The following is a 22,717-nucleotide window of genomic DNA, read 5'->3' as shown; positions in this document are numbered from 1 at the left end:
AGTCTTTCGAGAGACTTTCGTACACAAATCATTTTTAAATCTCCCTATTTCAAGGATTGAAACTTGGAAATGGATACGTCCCATTAGCATGCATGTGTGACTGTTGCCAGATGTTATTTTGCTGAAACTAGTGCATAGCAATGCACAGGACATGTTTACCAATACATGCACACAAATGCACTGTAGTTTAAAACACATATATGATGCATATATGATGATATTCCTCTGGGAGAGATGTGTATTTGCTTATAAAATTATTTTGAGATTTAAAAAAAAAAAAAACACTGAATGTTACAGGTTCTTCAGATTAGTGTTTTCTGAGTTTTTAGTGTGTTCCTATATGATTGCTAGGCTTGTGTGAGTGGTTTGTAGGGTGTTGCTATGCATTTGCTTGGGTGTTCTGAGTGGTGTTTAGTGCATTGTTATGTGGTTGCTGGGATGTTTCATGTGATTGCTAGGGCATAAGCTTGTCTGAGTGGGTTTAGTGTGTTACTGTGTGGTTGCTAGTGTAGCAGAGGCAAGCTAGTAAGAGCTGTGTGTGTAAACCTCACTACTCTGGCCCAAGAGTCGTTCTAGCAACTGACGCTAGAGACTGCGGTCTTTAGGCCCCGTCCACACTACTGCGTTTTCGTTTAAAAACGGAGACCTTTTGCTACGTTTGCACCTCCCGTCCACACTAAATCGGCAAAAACGGAGACCCAAAACGGAGAAGTTTAGAAACGATGACGTAGTAGAGGCTCACACTCGGCTCTATGATTGGGTGTCATCAGTCATGGCGTATATCTTTGCTAGCAGCTGTTGTCCAAGTAAATTCTGCATTTTACAATGCTATAACTGCCTACATGCGCCGGAGGCAAGCTATTATTCGAGCGATCTGTGACAATTCCCGTGTGCAGCGGCGGTATCGACCGTACATGGAGCGTCGGTTTTGGGTTAACCCGGGAAGAACCAGCGCATGGTGGGATAATTTTATCAATGAAGTTGTGTTTACACCGGCACGCGCATGCCCAGTGTTGGTGAATGGTCACGTGATCCGCGTTTTCAGTCGTTTTAATGTGGACGGAGATCAATTCTAATACGCAGCTAAAACGCTGGTGTGGATGGAGATCGTATTCGTTTTAATTCTCCGTTTCTAAACGAAAACGCAGTAGTGTGGACGGGGCCTTAGTGTCCTTGTTAGCGCACCCACCTCCTCCTACGCTGGAGACGGCGATTCGAATCCCGCACGGAGAGGGTCGAGTAGGACCGGTTACATTTGGTGCCATGACCCAGATGTGATTGAGGTTTAGGGAGGTGAGTGTAACGGAGGCAAGCTAGTAAGAGCTGTGCATGAAAACCTCACTCCCCTGGCCTCAAGAGGCGTGCTAGTGACTGATGCTAGAGAGTGCGGCCTTTAGCATCCTTCTCCCGCTCGGAGCGGGTTGAGTAGGACCAGTTACACTATGGTGTTCTTTGTGGTTTCTAGGCAGGCACGGATTATGATGCGATCGTACCCTGGGCAAGGACCTGTCTAAATGCCCCCCTGGGGAGGTGATAGACCATGTGAGCGAAGCAGAGCGGTGTGACGTTCCGCTTAATATTCCGCTCAATGCCAGTGCGCTCCACTCAATTGCTCATGGCCCGCTCAAATCCCACTTCAACATTAAATTTCTCTGTACTATACTTTCTGTTTGTAATGAATTTCTTGAATAAATGTCTCAATTACAGTAGGCCTATAGATAACAGTTATGATATTTCAGTCTTTAAAGCAATATTTTATAAAGTAATTCTGAAAGTGCACGGTATGCCCATACATTGATCCGTCCCTGTTTCTAGAGCGTTGCTATTCATGTGCTAGGGTGTTCTGAGTGGTTTTAGAGTGTTGCTATGCATTTACTTTTGGTGTCCCGAATGGTTTTTAGTGCGTTGCTATGTGGTTGCTGGGGTAATAATTATATTATAAAATGCGATTTTTGGACCTTTAAAAGATTCTCCTATGGCATCAGCCTATACACCCCTTTTCAGTTATAAGTGAAACGTTTATTTTTAAGGTTCTTTTTTAAGGGCTCCTACTGGTTCATGGTCCACAACATCATGAAAATCCGTCACGTCCTCAACCACACTGCTGTCTCCTTGTTCAGACCCTTCCGATTTCATGGCCAGATCACAGCAACTCCCTCATTGCCGGTCCCCTCCCCCATGAAAACATTACACCCCTTTCTATAGGCAGCTCTTTCTTTCAGGCGGGAAAGTCTCAGCGTCCTGCTCATGAAGTTCTCTCATGTCTGTATGCTCCTGTATGACTGGAATGGGGGAGGGGTGTAGTGGGTGTGACCGCTGAGTTTCAGATAACAGGTCTCATTTGAGAAGCCTTTGACTGTTGCCATCCTTGAGCTTCAGTTAAGACAGGAAGGAAAGGGGCACTAAAGTGATCTGTGCCGCGTACGATTACAAAGCTTCTAACTAAACATACATGTGAGAGTGAGATCATTGTGCATGTGTGATTACATCAGAGAGAAAACACACAACAAAGTGTTCAATGAGGTCCTTACAAGTCATGACCACCATCTGAATGTCCTCAGTGTTTGGTTTATCTCAATGGTTCACATGCTAAACACCTACAGTACATACTGCAAATGTGTTTACTTACAAAAAAAAATCCTAAAGGATTCCAGTGTTTCTATGGACAATCAAACTATGAAATTTCAGTAACTTATTAATATAAAAAGTGAACAAAACTGAAAATGCTACTGCATGTTGTTGCTATGCTTTTCTAGATAGTTTTAGTGCTTTAAGCGGTTGGGTGTTCTGGGTGGTTTCTAGGGCGTTGTTATGCATTTCCTTGGGTTTTTTGAGTGGGTTTAACGTGTTGCTATGCATTTACTTGGGTGTTTTGAGTGTTGCTATATAGTTGCTAGTGTTCTGAGTGGTTTCCTTGGTATTTTTGCGAGAGTTTAGTTTATTGCTAGGGTGTTCTGTGTGGTCTGTTGATTGTTGCTATGCATTCGCTGGAGTGTCCTGAGTGGCTTTTTTAGTGCATTGCTTGCTGTGGGGTTGCTCGGTTATTCTGAGTGGGTTTAGTGTGTCGCAATGCAGTTTCTAGGGTGTTGGTCTACATTTGCTAAGGCGTTTGTACATTGCTATGTGGTTTCTGGATGTTTTGGGTGGTTACTAGGACGTTGCTAGGTGGTTGCATATTGGCCCAAGTCAAAAGAGCTGACTGTCCTTTCCTCTCTTTTTTTATTTCTCATTCTTATTGATGATGTGGTGGCTAATGCTAAGTTACTACATAACTATGTTTTTTTTTTTTTGGCAGAAACACATTTTTGGCAGATTTTTTTGCAAGGAAAACTTTTGTTTTGCCTTAAAGTTGAAAGATGCATTGTTAGGATCAGTATGAATAGATTTACAGTGGGATGCGTTTGATGAGTAAGATTAAGATACCCAGGTCACCTTGAGGTATTTCCAGTAGCTTGAACAAAAGCCTCTTTGAGGGGCAGCACTTCCTGTGGTTCTATCCAACCATCTGCCACAACATCTTACTCACTCGACCGCCCTTATTTTACCCTCTCGGTCATTATATAATTTGAACATTGACATTTAATTAGGACTTCGTTGTAAAATCTTACAGGCTTCAGATTTGATTTGGTTTGAATGTCTGTTTGGCTCCACCCAGACCTGTACAGGCATGCAGAAGATGATGAATGATAGAAATGTAAAACATGATATTTGTGGTGCGGTCTAAAAGCCTACCAGTAGTTGACTAAGAAAGGTTAGCAATGTGATCAGGCTAGGAAAAACATACAGAATTATTATAAGGCACACATAGAGATTAAACTAGCTCAGTAAAGCTTCACTGATGAGGTATTGCAGAAGTGACTATACGAGCACAGGCGGCTCTAGTGAACTCACTTATTTTGGAAGTGCAAGTGCAACCCAGTGACTATATGGATCAGTAAGTGGATTTCTCCTCGAGCGAATGGCTGCCTGCCCATCTGGACATGCACGTAAAGCCCAGATTACACAGAGTAATGGTTATGCAGCAGGGGTCAGTGGGAGGGGAGCAGACAAAGCTCATCGCCAGTCTAGTACGGACTTATTATCTGCAAATACACAATGTGTTTTCAATGATATTTGGGGTTAAAGTTTTTTTTGTTTTTTTTTGTATGAAAATGAAACATGGCTTTATTATAGTAAAATTGTAGTAAACATGTTTTTTTTTTGCGGATTTGTTATTGATTACATTTGTACAACTACAGGTTTACTACAAATACCATTGTTAAACTATGGTTAGTGTAGCAAAACCATGGTTAATTTTTGGATACCATGGGTTTAACCACATCTTATAGTGGAACTGTCACGTTAACATTTTTGCTCACTTGACGTTTATTGCCACCAGGTTTGATGTAAAATGAAAACATGAAAACTAAAATATGACTAGTAAATTTAAAGATAAAAATACATTTTTATGGTACAGACATAAAGTCATGCATGCACACAATACATGGCACTACTATTGTCAACAGATGCCACGTGTCAAAGATTGATGTACAGCAGCGCTCAAGAAACAGCTGTGACCAAGTATCGCTTTAACTGACGGACTGACTCTCTTAACAGCTTTAGAGATTTCTTAGAGTTGCGCCTTAGACAAAGACAATTGACATCATGGCTGACCAACTTTTCTTTTGTGATTAAGCTTATTGTCTCAAACTGCAGTGAAAGCACACAATTGGTTTAATCATGGGTGAACTAAAGAGATTAACAAGGGACTTTTGTAACTTCAGTAACTCTAGATGATAATGAGGGACACAGCAATGGATTTAAAAAACCCTGTAGTGCTATTAGCACCTTCAAAACATGGCCAGGGCCAGAGGGTGTCTCTTGTGCTCCCCTCCCCCACCTTTACAATATATTTCCTGTTTGTAGCACAGGGGTCTTTATTGCTTACAATTCTGCTGTTTCTGTATTAGATCCACAGCATCCCCCAGGCAGCCTCATTTCAAATCCCAATAGATATAAGGGCAATTTCGCAAAAATCTTCAAATAGACAGATTTTACAATCATGGAGGGTAAATAGTATGAAGCCCCCTAAAACTGGGCTTAGTTTATTTCTCCTTGCTTCTTTTTCATAATGTTATTGCCCTAATGCTTAATTGCAACAACACAGCACTATGCCGTTTACAATTTAAAAGACTTTATGTCCAACAGACACCGGAAAAGGCGCCATTTTCTAATGCTTTATTTTCAGTTTTTCCATGTAGGAGCGCATTAAACAACTAGAGGGCGACAAAAGCAAAGATATCGCACGGAACGCTAGGATTTGCATTTGAGTTTTGTACTCTGAGATTGATGTAATTCTCACCCACAATACAGGACTGCACTGCAGACAGATTTAAAAAAAAAGAAGAAAACTTTTACTTGAAACTTGAGGCTTGGCACTGAAGAAAAGACTGTAGGTTGGTGAATCTAAATATGGTGATACACATAATACTTGATTGTTCAGTAATGAAAAATATTTGAAATATAGGTATCATTTTACAACCTAATATTCTAGTATTATAATATGAAGCTGTTTGACCCAAATATTGTTTTGCTACAACTATTAGAATTTACCATGTGTCTGAAAAATCTTTTATGGTAATAATTGTATTATTTAGTTTTATTTTGTATCTCCAGCATGAGCATTAATTATTAGTGCAAGGACTAAAAATAAGTCAAGCAAAATATGCAATTAATAATAAAAAAATACACAAATTAAAAAAAGGTGTATTTTTTTGAATGAAAAAAAGAGAATATTTTGAAAATTAAAAAGTCGTGGGAAAGTACTTCCAAGGTCAAAGATCATAGGGAGCTGATCAAAGTTCTCTCTTTTCAATTTTCTTTCTTTTTAATGTGTTTTTTAATGCCATGAACATCCTACACAATGTAAAGGGAGAGAAAAAGAAAAACTGAACTGTGAAAAGGAAAAAGCCAGAGAGAAACAAACAATTATATGAGATGAAATGTGAATAGCCTAGTGATTTCCCTTAAATATTTTTTTTTTCACTCTGTTAATTAGTTAAGTGCATCGGTGTTGCATTGTTTAATGTTCATATGGCAGATGAAAAGTGGGCTAATAATATTAAAATATTAATTAATACTCACCATCCACTTTTATGGGAAACAACGTCGGCATTTTGTAAGCCAGAAAATCTTTTTTATTTTTTTTTAAGAAGGACCCTGTAAGGTCACACTTTCCCAAACCTCAAAGCCTGTGACTCCTCCATCTGGGTCCCTGTGCCAATTCTGCTTTGCTGAATGAAGCAGCCAAATTCACTGGTGCAGGAAACCCGAAGAGCTCAAGAGGAAAATCTGCAGTGCAACAGCAAGATTTCAGTGATCACATTTTCACAATTCACTACTAAGTTTTCTCGCTGCTCTCTGAAGTCATTCATTCTGATGGGGCAGTTGCGGCATTCTGTGGTCAAATATATTTTATAATGTAGCATGTGATGTGATGGTATTGAAAGTTTTTTTTTACCATGGTACTGAAATATAACCATATTTATATAGCGTGATATTTGCATGCTGCTTCAGTGTAGCTCAAAGCATAGCATGGAATTACAGCAACAACAAAAAAAGGTACAATGGAGAAAAATCTAATCAAAACCTAATGGTATCATACCATGAAATATGAAAAAAAAAACAATGGTATTGCATGGTAACCCCTGTGAATAAAAGAAGTGCGCGTACCTGTATTGAATGTGCACTTGTTGCTTCAGATCTTAAAAATGTCATTTTTAAAAATTGTAGATAGATGATATTATTAGATAATACAAAATTAATGAAATAAAGGGCCACTTAACGCTAAAGAGAGAGTATACTTTCATAACGGTGTTTAACACACTTAAGTACACTTTCAGATTAAATAATCTTTTGTCATTTAAAGAAGTAAACTTATTTTGATGTGTTGGCCAAATAAAGCTCAAGTACTTGATTATATTTTAACTTTAATTTAAACTTAAATTGAAATTATATTATAATTTTAACTGAAGTGCGTTATTTGCTACCGCATTCAAAGTTAATTTTAAAATAACTGCTCAAAACCTTTGTCTCTGACCTTGTGCTGTTTCTCTCCCTCCTATTGACTCTAATCAAATGTGTGACCTGCCATCTCATGGCTCTCCATAGGTGCAGTTCACACTCAATGCTAATAAAGAGCCTCACTGCATTAACTCACTGCCGCCCCCTGCAGGATGACTCTGACACGGCATCAGTAGCTCTAAACACCAACCCTGCTCCATCATGATTTCTTACTGTTTGGATGCTTTTCAGTGAATACAGATTTAAATATCTTTCTGTTCTTCACATAAAGCTACACATATACATTATATATATATATATATATATATATATATATATATATATATATATATATATATATATATATATATATATATATATATGAAGAGTTCAGATGCAAAAGCCTCTAAGTGCCATCTGAAATTTTCTTCTAAAATGATCATTTTTATTAAGCTCATATTTAAGTTCAGTAATTTCACTTACATGACAATTAATAGGTAATTTTCATTGCCATTTAAGTGAAATTACTGAATTTAAATATATGAGCTTGATAAAAATGATCATAGAAGAAAATTTCAGATGGCACTTAGAGGCTTTTGCATCTGAACTCTTCATATACATATATATTTATATATCTTTCAAACAATGTGGAAGCAAAATGACTAAACATAAAAAACAAACTTATACAGTCATATTATCTTTATTTAGTTTGTTATTTAGTTTAATCAGTCTTTCTTTTTATCATTTAATCAGCATCAAACATAATAGGTTGATTATGATTTCACTTTTCTAACTTTAGTTAGTGTGTAATGTTGCTGTTTGAGCATAAACATCTGCAAAGTTATAACGCTCAAAGTTCAAAGCAAAGGGAGATATTTTCTTTTGAAGAAATTGCTTTTTAAGGACTACAACAAACGGCTGGTAGGAACTACACAACATTCCTCCCGGGTTAGTGACATCACTAACCCTAACATTTACATAAACCCCACCCCCAGGAACATGATTTATAGATTATCAAGACAGAATATGCTAATCAATGACTAGAAGATAACTACACATAAGCTACATAAATTCATCATTCAGAAATGTTGTCTACATGTTGTCACTTCTTCTTGAGTCTCTCCGTCTTTCTGACTCCGGTTTGAACATAAAAGGCTAAACGTTTTTGAAATTTGCAGTGCATGTCTGTGTGAGGTAATCGAAGCTGCTAAGGAAGGGAAGGACACAAGTTGTTGAAGCTCCGCCCACTGTGCTGGGAGCAGCAGCTCATTTGCATTTAAAGGGACAGACACAAAAATGGTGCGTTTTTGCTCACCCTCAAAAAGGGATAACTTTAACATGCTATATAAAAATATCTGTGGGGTATCTTGATCTAAAACTTCACATACACACTCTGGGGACATCAGAGATTTATTTTACATCTTGTGAAAAGCCAGGGCATTATACCACCCCTTTAAATGTTATCCCACTTCCCTTCAGAGTGTCTCCAAAGCCATGCCTCCTCCAAAGCACAGCAGATTTAGCAAAGTGTCAGGTCACGAGAGATGGCATTAAATTACCCCATATCTTAAACCACATAACATTACAATAATAATCAACGTAAACAACTTACAGAGCTCTTACTTGTACTACCAGACTGCTGCAGATTACTTTCAGCATTGATACTGTCGACATAGAAAGGCATAAATCCGAGTCTGAGTGTCATGAAACAGAACGACACAAACAGGTAAAGTATATGATGGTTTATTTAAAGCACGGTTAAAGATGGTTTATTTCATTTAATGAGAAACTGTGAAAGGTTACTGCTTTTGTTTTTGGCGCTTGGTGGCTGTCTACAAATCTGCAGCCTTACGGAATGCACCAATGACGTGTGATGTCTGCGCGAGCAGGGTGCGTGGAGGTATGGAAATACATTGACAGGAAGGTCGGACTTTATATCATTGCTTTCAGTCCGAATGCAATGATTGGACGAACATTTTTTGGTCCTGCGACTTCCAGAGAAGATATATATATATATACGTGTTTTGATATTTAGACGACTTCTAGTATTGATTGCAATCAGGATGTGAAGAGAGTTTCAACCAGTATAACAAAACAAGTTATGCCTGTATAAAGGCCCTTTATACAAAAAGATTGAAGAATAATTGCACAACCACCAAATAGCTGGCATTATGTACTAAGTGTGTAAATATAGCCTTAAACAAATTAAGTAGAATGGCATGCTTTTACTTAGTGCCCGTTTCCATGGTGACTCGTCAATTCATCACTTTGTAGAGAATGTCTTGTGTGTTAACCGTGAACATACTCTGGGTTGGCTGACCTTACTCCCGGACGCATTTCTGGAACCAGAATACCTCGAGTAAGCAAGGTTTGGGTTAATCAACCGAGAGTTTAGGGTGTGTTTGACGGTAAGATAACCTTGCTTTCTGGATTCAGTTTGATTCTCAGGAAAACAATAAACCAGTACAAATGTCTAACTTGAATGCACAAAAGTCACTTTGGATAAAGGATCTGTCAAATATGTAAATCGTAATAAATGTATGTTTCTCACCTTTGTACATTCTTCTATAGGGTTTGGTTTGTTTTAATCCCTATGATGGAGTAGCTGTTGGACAACAAAGTCTAAGTTAGTTGATTTATTGTCATTTGCAGGTGTTTGTCTGTAGCAGGTCAAGACACCAAATACAGCGTTCCCTGCATGGAGCCAAAGGGCATAGTTTTATGTATAAGCATAATATGTGTGTCATGCCTGACTACGTCATTGCTTCCTGTTTGCATATGTTCTTCTCTGTACACTAAACAAGCAGCTGATCCCCAGGTAACTAAACCAACATAATTGCTCAATACCCTGAGACTTCCTGGTTTCCTCAATGTCTTTAGGTATGTGAACATCACCTGTCGGGGCTTTGCACAGACAGTGATGGAGATACAATATATAAATCTGCTGAGCGGCAGGAATGACTGCTGTTGTTGACACTGTAAACTCTTTTTTTCTTCAGTGAAACCGGGTGTGTCTGTTTCAGAGGATTTAAATCAACTGCGTTCAAACACAGCCTTGCATGAACCCAAACAGATGGGTCATGGGCTCATGCACCCCAAAGGTAATCTTTCTGGTAGAGACAGACCACCTTCTTTGACATGTCAACGTGACTTCAAATCCTCACGAGATCTGCAGACATATGCAAAGCAGACAGGCTTGTTGGGTTTCGCCTGCATGGAGATGTAATAGAGACTTTAATAACATGACGGGCTGGACTTTGGCCTTTCTGTAGGCTGACAGGTGATCTGACGTAGGACCGTTTCTCTATTTTACTGGATTAATCCCTGATTCATTCCATGGAATCTTTTTGAGGTATTGTTGTTGTTGTTCAATATATTGAAGTTCTTACTATAGAATAACTTTTAAGTTCAGTGAATTGAGCATGTGGTTTAAAATCTGTCATATCTGTTCTAGGGTGTGTACTGTCACTGAACAAATAATGTAGTAAAAGACAAAATGTACTCATGTGCAATAGCACATAAATATGTATGTATGTATGTATGTATTAAGGGAATAATTATTTGATGATGTATATTGTGATATATAAATGAATAAAGATCATTTTGGGTAATATTAGTAATGTTTTGAGCAGAAAAGCTTAATAGATTGATTGAATGACTGGAATATCTGGAAACTTGTGACACATTTGTGTTTACCTAATAATACAATAAGATATTTGCACACAATGTTCATGACAAAGACACACCTAAACAAAAGCAAATGTGAAATTCCTGACGCTTGAATGCAATCAAATGAACGTACTAACAATTTCAGGGTTGTGTCCCAACGGTTGGCCTGTCTGTTTACCATGATGTGCATTTATTTTAGGATGCTGTTGTGACGATAACTAAGGAAATATGGATGTTTTTAGACTGGGTCTTTTTCTTCTGATCACCACGGGTGAGTTTTCATATTCAGCCACAGTCATGCATTGAAATAAATGAACTTCTTAATCAGTATTTTTGTCCTTTTTTCCAGTAAAAATATATTTTTCTTCAAAACAAGTTACATTTGCTTTTTAGCTTTTATTTTTTCACACACTAGTAAATTATTTTTCTGTAAACCACACAAAATATATTCCAAAATTATATTATTTTGTTATGTTGGACAATTTTGCTAAAGTACAATTTATACAAATACTGATGAAGAAAACCCACATCCTACAGAGGTTAACTGGTTTGGAGAATGAAAGGATGGATGATTAAAAAAAAGATATTCAAAGTGTGGAACACTTCTAATAGAGATTAATTTTGAAAACTTTGAAAAGTCATTGAAATTAGTGCAATCTTACAAAGTAATGGACATGAGAATGCAGACCAGGGCAAGTTGTCACACTTTCAGTCAACATTTTGATTTGGTCACACTGCCATTAAAAAGCCATTTTTAATTGTAATTATTAAATTGTGTGAATTGAAAACATTTAAAACAACCTGTCATTTAAGAAAATTGATGATGATGACAGAAATTTTTGTTTGAAAATCCAATTTCACAAAAACTCATTGCTAGAAAAAACAAACAAGTGTGTAATTTTGACACACTCAAAACCAACAAATTTGAGTAATAAATTTTGGACATTTGACTAAATGTTTAGTCAAGGATAGCCCTTGACAACTATCCCTGGTCTATAGTTTTGCTTAGCTCTTTGTTAATGCACTTTTGTTTCATTTCAAAAGAGGAAAAACCAAGAGAAGGTCTAAAAAAAAGATCTAAATACCAACTCTTTGGAAGTGTTTTGAATTATTTGATTCTTGTCAAATTCCCCGCAGGAGTGTCTGCTGAGGTGCAGCTCCAGCCTCTAAATGCAGCGGTGCTTCGTGGTTCCAAGGCTCGGTTCAACTGCAGCACAACTCTGACCCCGTCTGTCATGACCTGGACTATCAACGGACTCTTGGTTGTCACCATTATAGAAGCATCTGGAGTGCTGAACAGCACAGACCGCTTCTCTGCCACAAATTTCACCACGCCTGGAAATTACAAATGGGAGTTTATAATTAGCAACGTGCAGAGAAACGATGCTGGTGCAGTCACTTGTCAGGTTTTGGGTGGAGCGAGTCAGATGGCCACACTGTCTGTACAAGGTGAGCTATTGTGAATCATTTCACCTGATCCATGCCACTGTGATACACCTTAAACAAATGACGTATGGAGTATGTTTGGAGTATAGAAAATGTTTTGAGGATAGAGATATGACAGAAAGTGAAATATGAGAGCATGAGATGAGAGCAAGTGTTAAAAATAGTGCATATATATATGTGTGTGTGTGTAGAAATTAAAACTTATAACAAATAAAATACTGCTAAAATAGAATCAACTTTCTATTCATCAAATGTTTCAAGGTTTCTAGTTGTAGCACAACTGTTTTCAACTGTTGACAATAAAAACAATGATTTCTGAAGGATCATGTGACACTGAAGACTGGAGTAATGATGCTGAAAGTTCAGCTTTGCCATCACACAAGTAAATTTATTCACATGGGTACGGCTGAATCTTTTTGAACTGTCTGTATGATCCAGGCCTTTCCGGTCTTTTTAAGAACATTAAACAAGGATCCAAGTAAACAGTTTAAAGCAGACAAACACAAATGCATGATTTGATCTCTCTTAAGATTTTTAATGAGAGCTATTTTACTCTCATTTCCACTGTGTTGTTTATTCTTGGGTTGCATTTTACACAGATTGCCTTTGGCTTTACAGAGGAGTCAGTTTATTAAAGCTCTCCGTGTTCAAACTACTGCTTCTCAAATGCAAGGCTGCAGCCTTAATGATTTTTGTCATGCTTTGAATGTTCAGTTACACTCCACAACAGCGCCTACCTTCTTGCTTAAAGCTTCATCTTTGAGCCCAAGTGAGTTCCAGCCCCTACATCCATATGCTGATCTTTTTTTTACAACCTTTAACCATTACTCAGCGATTGTATGCATGACAGAGCGTAAAATGCAGCCTGAACATTCCCAGAGACTCTCTCCTTAAATATATCTTCACTAACTATTGCCCTCATCAGCACTTAATTAACCCTTGTGGACCAAATCGCATCTATCAACCAAATAACAGGAGTAATTGTTTCTCCTAAACAACAATGACCAAACTGAGACTATAGGAATTTCACTTAACATTTCAACAAGGTCCCAAACTATTCTCAGATTTGCCAAGACATAGTCAAAGATCGCAATAGAAACTCAAATACTCTCACCAAATTTCTCCCAATCCTTATGATATTCATTATTACAATTAAAATATATTGTTATATTTCAATATTACTCTAGTCTATACAAATGGAAAAATTAGTTAACACTTTGGTATAGGGTCCAATTCTCACTATTTGCTTATTAGCATGTATACTAGGATATTGGCTGATTATTAGTACTTATTGACCATATTCTACATTCCTATTCAAAACCTAAATGTAACAACTACCTTACTAACTATTAATAAGCAGGAATTAGGAGTTTACTGAGGCAAAATTCATAGTTAATAGTTAGTTAATAGTGAGAATTTAATTGTTCATGGAACCTTTTTCCTGAAAAGTTTTAGTTGGATGTTCGGTTTACTTAAAAAAAAAAAAAAAGCATAATTATAAACAAGAATGTTCCCTTGTTTGCATAACAAAGATAAAACATTTAATTATACTGGACATTTTAAATGTTCAGAGAACATTCAGAAATATCATTTTCATAAATTAATGGGAACCTCAGCAAAACTTTCTTGGGTCCTTACAATGATTCATATTACAAAACAAAACTAAGAACTACAGTAAGTCACCTGAGCAATGAAAGAGTAACCTTTGAGCAATAAAATGTTCCTCAACTGCAAAATAAACGACCCGTTTGAGGAACCCTGTGTTTCTTGTTCATTCTTTTTTTCTTAAATTTTGCTATTTGTTTCTTTTTTAGCATGTTGTCAGATGCAAGATCAATGTTTTATTCATATTAATATTTTTTTTTTCATAATAGTCTTATGTTGTTATTTTTTACATGTATCAGAGTCTTCAGAATCAGACATTTCAACTTGAAAAGCATCAACAGAAAAGCCAAAATAGGGACATTTTGAGTTTGGCGAGCACATGATACATTTATATAACTTCTTCATTCTTGAATGCATTATTATAAGTGAATGTTTTGCCTTACAAGATCTGTCAGTGTTTTTATGGTGGACCACAGAAAGTACAAAGTGCAGCACAAGGCAAAACAAATCCGAGATGTTATCAGCTACACCTGTGAGTCACTGCTTTCACCTGTCCTGCTGCTGTCCCGTGGGAAATTATCCGATTACATCTCAAAGTGCAGATAATCAATAATAATCTACTTAATTAAAGTGGACCATGTTTCAAGACATGCTGAACCGTCACTAAAGCAAACTCACAAATCCATAGCGATTAGGGCAGAGTGTGTGTTTGAAGAGATAATTCTGCTCTGTTCTTCTCCAGAACGTGGCAGCGTCGAGATCGTAGGTGGAAACCAGACTAAAACGGAAGGAGCTCAGGCGGAGTTCCAGTGCCGGGCCGTGGGCTGGTTTCCTGAGCCCAGCATGTCCTGGTCTGTTAATGGAGTGGAAACATCCTGCAACAGAAGCTCTGTGACACAGGACAGTCTGTTTAACTCCAGCTGCACGTTGACGGTCACCGCCATCAATACTTCTTCTGTTCAGTGTCTGGTCACGGTCCCTGCCCTGAACACACCGGAAAGCAACACTGTCTTTCTGACCGTCAATAAGAACAGTACGGTTTTTGTGTGTGTGTGTGTGTGTGTGTGTGCGCGCGTGTTTTTTTTTTTTTTTTTTTTTTTTTTTACGAGTCATCAACAAATATATTAGATCATAAATTCTAGTAAACGGGGTTTGTTTCCATGTTGTTTTTACAACCACAAATTAGAACAGTTACTTGCAGGAACAGCTAGAGGGCACTGCAAACACCAATCCAGCCACACGCAGTTTAGTATTATAATCAGAGCTAATTGCAATGATAACGCTGCTGTGCTGTTTGACGCTTTAAAATGATGGTTGATGCATGATTCTCTTATCTCTTTCTTTTCTTTTTCTTTTTAAACAGCTAAAAGAGACCAGACAGTGTTAATCGCTGTCACTGTTGCCTTCAGTGCTGCTGCTATTTTGTTTCTAATCATCTTTGGAATTGTTTTCTTCTGCCTTAGAAGAAGAAAGAAAAGTGAGTGTTTGTGGGGATGCACCACAATTTCCATACTATAGCCATATTATATAGTGAGCCAGATTTGTTGCATTAGTGCATCTCAATTCATAAAGTGTCAGAGTGTGTAGTTGTAATACGCTAACTGGACCATACTAACTAGTCAAACAACAGATTCTGATCTTAATCTGGTATCAACTCATTTATTTCTTCTTTTCTACAGAATCAAGCTACCAAGAGGAGATCAAGAGGTGAGAAATGAGCTTCAGTGTGTCTTTTGGATTTAGGAGTGATTGAAAATACAAAATAATGTGAAATTGAGCAATCATTGCTTTTAAAATCTTTATTGTTGTAAGTGGCTTGCTAACAGGTCTGAACTCCCGTTTCAGGGCACGAGTCCAGTCCCCGAATATGACGCCCGCCACACAAAATGTACGAGGACGGGACAACCAAGGATATGATACAGATGAACATGATGGTGTGTACGCATAAACAAACACGCACTATCATCCCATATGTGCATGTGCTGGTTTGACCTAAATTATGTTGAACCAATGTCTTTGTGGTGTATTCAGGTTTCACCTGAATTCATGTGTGTATCTGTGTATATATATATATATATATATATATATATATATATATTAGTAGATCAGCCCAGAATATGATACACTAAACAGTTAAGCATTGTATTTACAATGGTTTTCTATGGAAAATGCTTGGTTTTATATTTTGGGTTCATCTGCTTGCTAGTACATAGAGCATCATTATAAAGGTGTAGTATTTGGTCTTATATCATTGCCTTACTACATTAGTACTTAATACTGACTTTGTAAAAAATAACTGGCGAGCAATGGAGGAAAGCCTTTGTTTTGCTCTCCAGGTGGGTGTCCTATAAGGGTATGACATCACATGGAAACCATGAATAAGTGATTATTGCATTCAAAATCTGTTACAAAAACCTGGCATGTTTCTGCACACAAGAAGCCTCATTTTATTACTTTATTTCATTGTCATTTATTTTAATGTGAGGATTCAGGAAAGTATAAATGAACTATAAACCATCATGTTAAGTAGAATATACATCTTTGCTTCTCTTTACTGCAGGACACCCCAACGGCGGAGTCTGGTTTACAAACCTTTCTAACGATCATCAGGTGACGCCTCAGATCAAGTTTAAAGTCAACATGAAACCAAAACTTCACCTATTTACTTCCTTAACATATTCCTGATCTTGTTTTAAATGATTAATCAATTATTATTCCAAAGAAACATTATTCCAAATAAAAAGCTAAGTGCCCCTATTATGCTTTTTCAGATATGACCTTTCATGTAGTGTGTAATATAGCTGTTTGTGAATGTAAAAGGTCTGCAAAGTTTCAAGGATCATAATGCACAAAATATTTAGTTATTATCTCTCAAAAGAAAGAACTGATTCTGCCTGAAACGAGTCGTCCGTAATTCCAGTCTTACTTCCTGCACAATCCTATGTAGGTTTGTAACAAATTTGCATGATGCCAGCCTATGATCTTCATTGGCTGCCTGTGAACGTCTACTTTCACCCGCACTCAAACTCTGTAGCTGAGGTCTGGTTCATGTTGTCGAGAAGATGCTGTTTTCTGTGCTGTGAATCCACTTTGCAAGCACTTCAAAAGGTTGAGGACTCGGGATCAAATTGATATGGTGAAACTGACACCATCGTTAGAAGAAGATCGGAAGATCTGGAGCTGAAATTCAGATATGGGCGTTTTGTTTTCGACACGCGCTGCGGTAGACCAATAATCGCAGACTGGGCCATCTGACCAATCAGAGCAGAGTAGAGACTCGGAAAGGCGGGGTTTAGAGAGACTGAATCTTTTATCAAACCGTTTAAGACACTAAAAAACGAAGTGATGCTACAATGTAGATTATGAGAAAAAAAAATTTGACCGTGGATGCATATAAACCTGTTGTAGGAGAGCTCCAAAACTAATTTTGGTACCTTTAAAATAGCATAATTGGGGCACTGTAATCTTTCATCAAAATATAACAGTTAAAATCCACTTTGCACCTACTATTTTTTTTCTCTCTCTCCTGTGAAATATGGCATATTATGGAAGTAAAATGGGTCGTGAGTGTCTTTCATGTTGACTTCAACATTTCCATGCACTTCACTAGCATGATTAGTCAAGATTCCATATTTATGATACAAATCTATGGTTTTTCAGATTCTTGATGACTTGGATGGTCCCAGGAAGCACAGACACATGACCATCGTCTAGAGACTGTTGGAATTCACAGACAGCAGGTGTTCTGGCTTTCTTCTCTCTTGTGCATAAAATCCTCATTTTAGGTTTAATTACAGAAGAAAGAAAGCTAGAGGGACTTCATATCAGCACCTGCACTGGATTATTTATTGGAATACAGAAGCATTTTCTCTGTGATCTCTGACTTTTGGACCCCACTGAATACTGTATATTTTTTTACCAACAGTGTACATTGGACATGAGCTCACATTTTTCCATATTTAACAACAGATAACATGATCGAAATGAGGGTGGTTGAGGGGTTAAGATCCACCAGCGTCTGTTTAGTCATATGAACAAAGTAGATCAGATTTTGTGTTGATTCATTGTATGTCCTTGCATGTGCATAATGCATGCATCAGATGCTTGCATTTCCACAGCAGGTTTGTTTGAATCATCCATTGAACATCCTGTTTTCTCCAGAATTATAAAATCATCAGCATATGGCACAACACTCCCCGTGAGAGATTTGCTTCCTGTTTTTATAGCTGCTTACAATTACACCAAAGATTTTTTTCATGTGAAGTGTTTAGAGAGGACCATCTTATGTGACACATCATGCTTCACGGAGCATGATGCAGTTAAACGATTAATCTAAACCACTGATCTTTAACTCCCCACAGGGGGAAAACTGCTTAAACTGCTCAATTACATTATTTATACAGTGAAGTGTCATGAAACGGATTGGAAATATGGCATTCATATCACGTCATAATAAAAAATTCTGATTAAATTTACTAAGACCTTATTTTCTCTTATCTGCACCTTTCCCCACATTTCTATGGCACTAAAATCCATGATTTATATATTTATATGATTTATACATAAAATGGTTTATAAGGATTTTAAACAACTCTGTTGTAGATATAACCTAGATATAATTAATGTGTGGCAAAATTGCTTTCACAAATGGACATTTTACAAACTTATTTGTCTTACCTTGTTTTTGCCCCTTGTTTTAAGCTTAAATCTCACAAAATTTAGTTAATTTTTTTAAAACGCAAAAAAATGCCAGTGAGATAAGAAAAATGTATTTAACTCAATTATTAACTAATTCAGGATATGTCCTTTAATATCTCACACAGGTTTTATTTTTGCTTCTCAGGATGTTTGGATATTTTATTCTGGAAATAAAGAATTATTTTTGTATGATGACACCATATTTATGTGAACATGATTCTTTTGTATTCAGCAATGAACATATTTTTGGGACAATTATTTGTATTAATTTGTCAAATCTTTATGTATGTATATACACTCACCTAAAGGATTATTAGGAACACCATACTAATACTGTGTTTGACCCCCTTTCGCCTTCAGAACTGCCTTAATTCTTTGTGGCATTGATTCAACAAGGTGCTGAAAGCATTCTTTAGAAATGTTGGCCCATATTGATAGGATAGCATCTTGCAGTTGATGGAGATTTGTTGGATGCACATCCAGGGCATTAAGCTCCTGTTCCACCACATCCCAAAGATGCTCTATTGGGTTGAGATCTGGTGACTGTGGGGGCCATTTTAGTACAGTGAACTCATTGTCATGTTCAATAAACCAATGTGAAATGATTCGAGCTTTGTGACATGGTGCATTATCCTGCTGGAAGTAGCCATCAGAGGATGGGTACATGGTGGTCATAAAGGGATGGACATGGTCAGAAAGAATGCTCAAGTAGGCCGAGGCATTTAAACAATGCCCAATTGGCACTAAGGGGCCTAAAGTGTGCCAAGAAAACATCCCCCACACCATTACACCACCACCACCAGCCTGCACAGTGGTAACAAGGCATGATGGATCCATGTTCTCATTCTGTTTACGCCAAATTCTGACTCTACCATCTGAATGTCTCAACAGAAATCGAGACTCATCAGACCAGGCAACATTTTTCCAGTCTTCAACTGTCCAATTTTGGTGAGCTGGTGCAAATTGTAGCCTCTTTTTCCTATTTGTAGTGGAGATGAGTGGTACCCAGTGGGGTCTTCTGCTGTTGTATCCCATCCGCCTCAAGGTTGTGTGTGTTGTGGCTTCACAAATGCTTTGCTGCATACCTCGGTTGTAACGAGTGATTATTTCAGTCAAAGTTGCTCTTCTATCAGCTTGAATCAGTCGGCCCATTCTCCTCTGACCTCTAGCATCAACAAGGCATTTTCGCCCACAGGACTGCCGCATACTGGATGTTTTTCCCTTTTCACACCATTCTTTGTAAACCCTAGAAATGGTTGTGCGTGAAAATCCCAGTAACTGAGCAGATTGTGAAATACTCAGACCGGCCCGTCTGGCACCGACAACCATGCCACGCTCAAAATTGCTAAAATCACCTTACGTTCCCATTCTGACATTCAGTTTGGAGTTCAGGAGATTGTCTTGACCAGGACCACACCCCTAAATGCATTGAAGCAACTGCCATGTGATTGGTTGATTAGATAATTGCATTGATGAGAAATTGAACAGGTGTTCCTAATAATCCTTTAGGTGAGTGTATATATATATATATATATATATATATATATATATATATATATATATATATACACACACACACACACACACACACACATATATATATATACATGCATAAACAAAATGGTCCCCATGAGGAAAACAGCTTATAAATCATGTTAAATTATGTTTTTTGAAAATGTAAAAGTGCAGAAAGTTTTCTGTGAGGGTTAGGGGATAGAATATACAGTTTGTACAGAACAAAAATCATGTCTATGCAAAGTCCCCGTAAAATATTAAATGTCTTTCAAGGAAATTTTACCAACGTGCTCCACCGCCCACTTTCAATGACGTAATTTTTGCCGCGCGCACCTTCGCGCTCGTGCGGACGCGGCGAGTATAGCTGTATCCGAGCGCTCTGCAGTCACTGTGTGAATATTAGCCCTCTTTCATCTTTTCCCTAAAAAAATAATGAATGTTCATAAATAAATAAATAAGGTTGGCTTAATGGCCAGCTGTAGGCTGGCATCTATCCCCCTGTGGCTTGTTAGCAGTGGAGTCTTCCTCTTCCTCACGCCTCACTCCACCCAGATCTGAGCTGGCCGAGCAGCTGATATTCTCCCACTCATTACGACCACACCAAAGTCACTTCCTGTTATGTAACCGTGTACCTCCAAGACACAGATATGGAGAATCTACAGTTTCATTCTAATGTGAAGCAAAATATGGAGAACCCTGTGGTGATGCCCTATATAGTGATGGTATCAGCTGGTAATTTCAAAGAATACCACCGTGCTTTGATATATATTGTACCATGGCACTGAAAGATTACAGCATGCATGGCCTTTGCATGGTACTCCAAGGTATTTTAAATATCAATAGCTATTTTAATATCATGTTATTCTGATATACACCGTTTAATGATTACCATATATAATGTATTTATGCTTCTTTAAGTAAAAATAATAAAAGTGAAAGAATAAGATGGCATTTTACTTGTAAAAAACATGGTAAATATCTTACAATGGCATGACAATGGCTACATTTACAAAAAACATGGTACTTTGACATATACTGTACCATGGCACTGAATGATTAAGGTATTTGCATGGTCCAAGGTATTTTAAATATTAATAGCTACGTATATCTATTTTAATATCATGGCATTTTGATATACACCATGGTAAATTGGTAATAATTAATAGCCTATACAGTAATGTATTTATATAGCATGGCATTTATGTGCACTTAAAGGAGCTGTATGTAAGATTGTGGCCAAAACTGGTACTGCAATCACTGTATCCCCTCCCCCTCCCCCCTGACTCGAGGTTGCCAGATATGTTGCAGGATCCAGCAGGAACGTAGGCTGCTACAAGGAGCTGCAGCTGTGGTAACTAGAGCAGAGCTGGCAACCCGGATGCCGAAACACTACTGACTTTGTGATTGGTAGATAGGTGGAGGGTGGAGCATCAGGCCAAAACACAAGATGACAACATCAACATCAGTTGAGGGCTGCAACTTCACTTTTTAAATGACAATATCCTGGCCTTACTACTGTTGTCAGTGATATAAGTATTTGAAATGAACATGATTTCTTAATGTCTAGTGACATATCAGGGCCATTTTATGATTAATTGAAATACATTTCTTACATACAGCTCCTTTAAAGTAAAAAGAATGTAAGTAAAAGAACAAGATGGCAATTTACATGTGAAAAACACATCTGAAATCTAACGGCAAGACCAGGGTTGCATTTAAAAACCTTTGACACACATATTTATATATATATTTATATGTCTTACTGTAATTTATTTGTGGCAATGGACTAAAATAACTGTAGGACATCATCTGCTCAGTCCTAAAACAGTCGAACCCTGATCTCTTAAAGAACATGGACTTATACTGTTATGAAATCTTCAGAGAGTGAGCATGTAAAGATCTTGGCCCACTATTAACAACTTCTCAGATTCTTAATTCAGTTGGTTCGACTGACTGTCTTCTCAATGAAGCAAATGATCATGGATGTGAGAACCGTAAAGGTCAGCCAGACTCCACAGTTTATTTGTCCACACAATCCAGAGGGATCTTTAGCTAAAGGCACTCTGGGAATTAATGAACCGCCGTTGTGTTTTGGAAAAAAACAGACAGAAATACAGGAAACTGATGGTCTTGCCAGAAGGTACAGCTTGGTCTTGGGCAAAATTTAGGAGCTAATGACTGGAAAGGAATTATTATCACCTTTGCTCACAAACCTTGCTTTATCACTTTCTCACAATAAAACCTCCAGAGACTAGCAAAACTGTCTGTTCTATAGCCTTACAAGCCAAAGAAAATGTTTCTTTTGTGGTTGCATGCTGCATACTCACTTCAGACTCATTTCTGTCTGCAGATTATTTAAAATCTTGTGCTTTTTTTTTTTGGTACTAGCACGCCAATGCAGAGGAATTCATTAGCAAAATTGTGCCAATGACAGATTCTTTATGCCACGAGGTTAAATGCTGAGCTCAGATATTGCTTTATGGGGTTGAAATTTGACCCACAATGGTGGGCTGCTGTGTGCCCTAAAGCCCAGCCAATCCATTTTTATAAGCTCTAAAAGGGGGCAAAATAATGTTAAGTGTATTTAGATTTGATATAATTAATTTATTAAATTAACTAGGTAAATTTCAGCTTTTACATTAGTTGGCTCTGTTGCAGTAAAGACTACAACAATGAAATCTCATCGGTCTGTTTGCAGTTTCATGCAGTGCAGCATTCGCATTAAAAACGGTATGGTTTAATC

At 37.6% G+C, this 22,717-nt stretch overlaps 1 protein-coding gene across 1 annotated transcript; it reads left to right on the top strand.

The window, feature by feature from the left end:
• The first annotated feature begins 10,214 nt into the window (after positions 1-10,214).
• igsf5a (immunoglobulin superfamily, member 5a) lies at positions 10,215-18,660 on the top strand. Its single transcript, XM_081353603.1, has 9 exons — positions 10,215-10,393; positions 10,910-10,981; positions 11,848-12,159; positions 14,504-14,794; positions 15,125-15,238; positions 15,441-15,468; positions 15,607-15,695; positions 16,322-16,371; positions 17,422-18,660. The coding sequence occupies exons 2-9, from the start codon at positions 10,939-10,941 to the stop codon at positions 17,473-17,475; spliced, it is 981 nt and encodes a 326-aa protein (XP_081209729.1). The 5' UTR covers positions 10,215-10,393; positions 10,910-10,938; the 3' UTR covers positions 17,476-18,660.
• Positions 18,661-22,717: the final 4,057 nt, after the last annotated feature.

Source organism: Scardinius erythrophthalmus (assembly GCF_964197995.2).
Source record: "Scardinius erythrophthalmus genome assembly, chromosome: 23".
Classification (NCBI taxonomy): domain Eukaryota; kingdom Metazoa; phylum Chordata; class Actinopteri; order Cypriniformes; family Leuciscidae; genus Scardinius; species Scardinius erythrophthalmus.
Note: the sequence above shows the minus strand (reverse complement) of the source record. Positions and strands in the feature narration are given on the sequence as shown.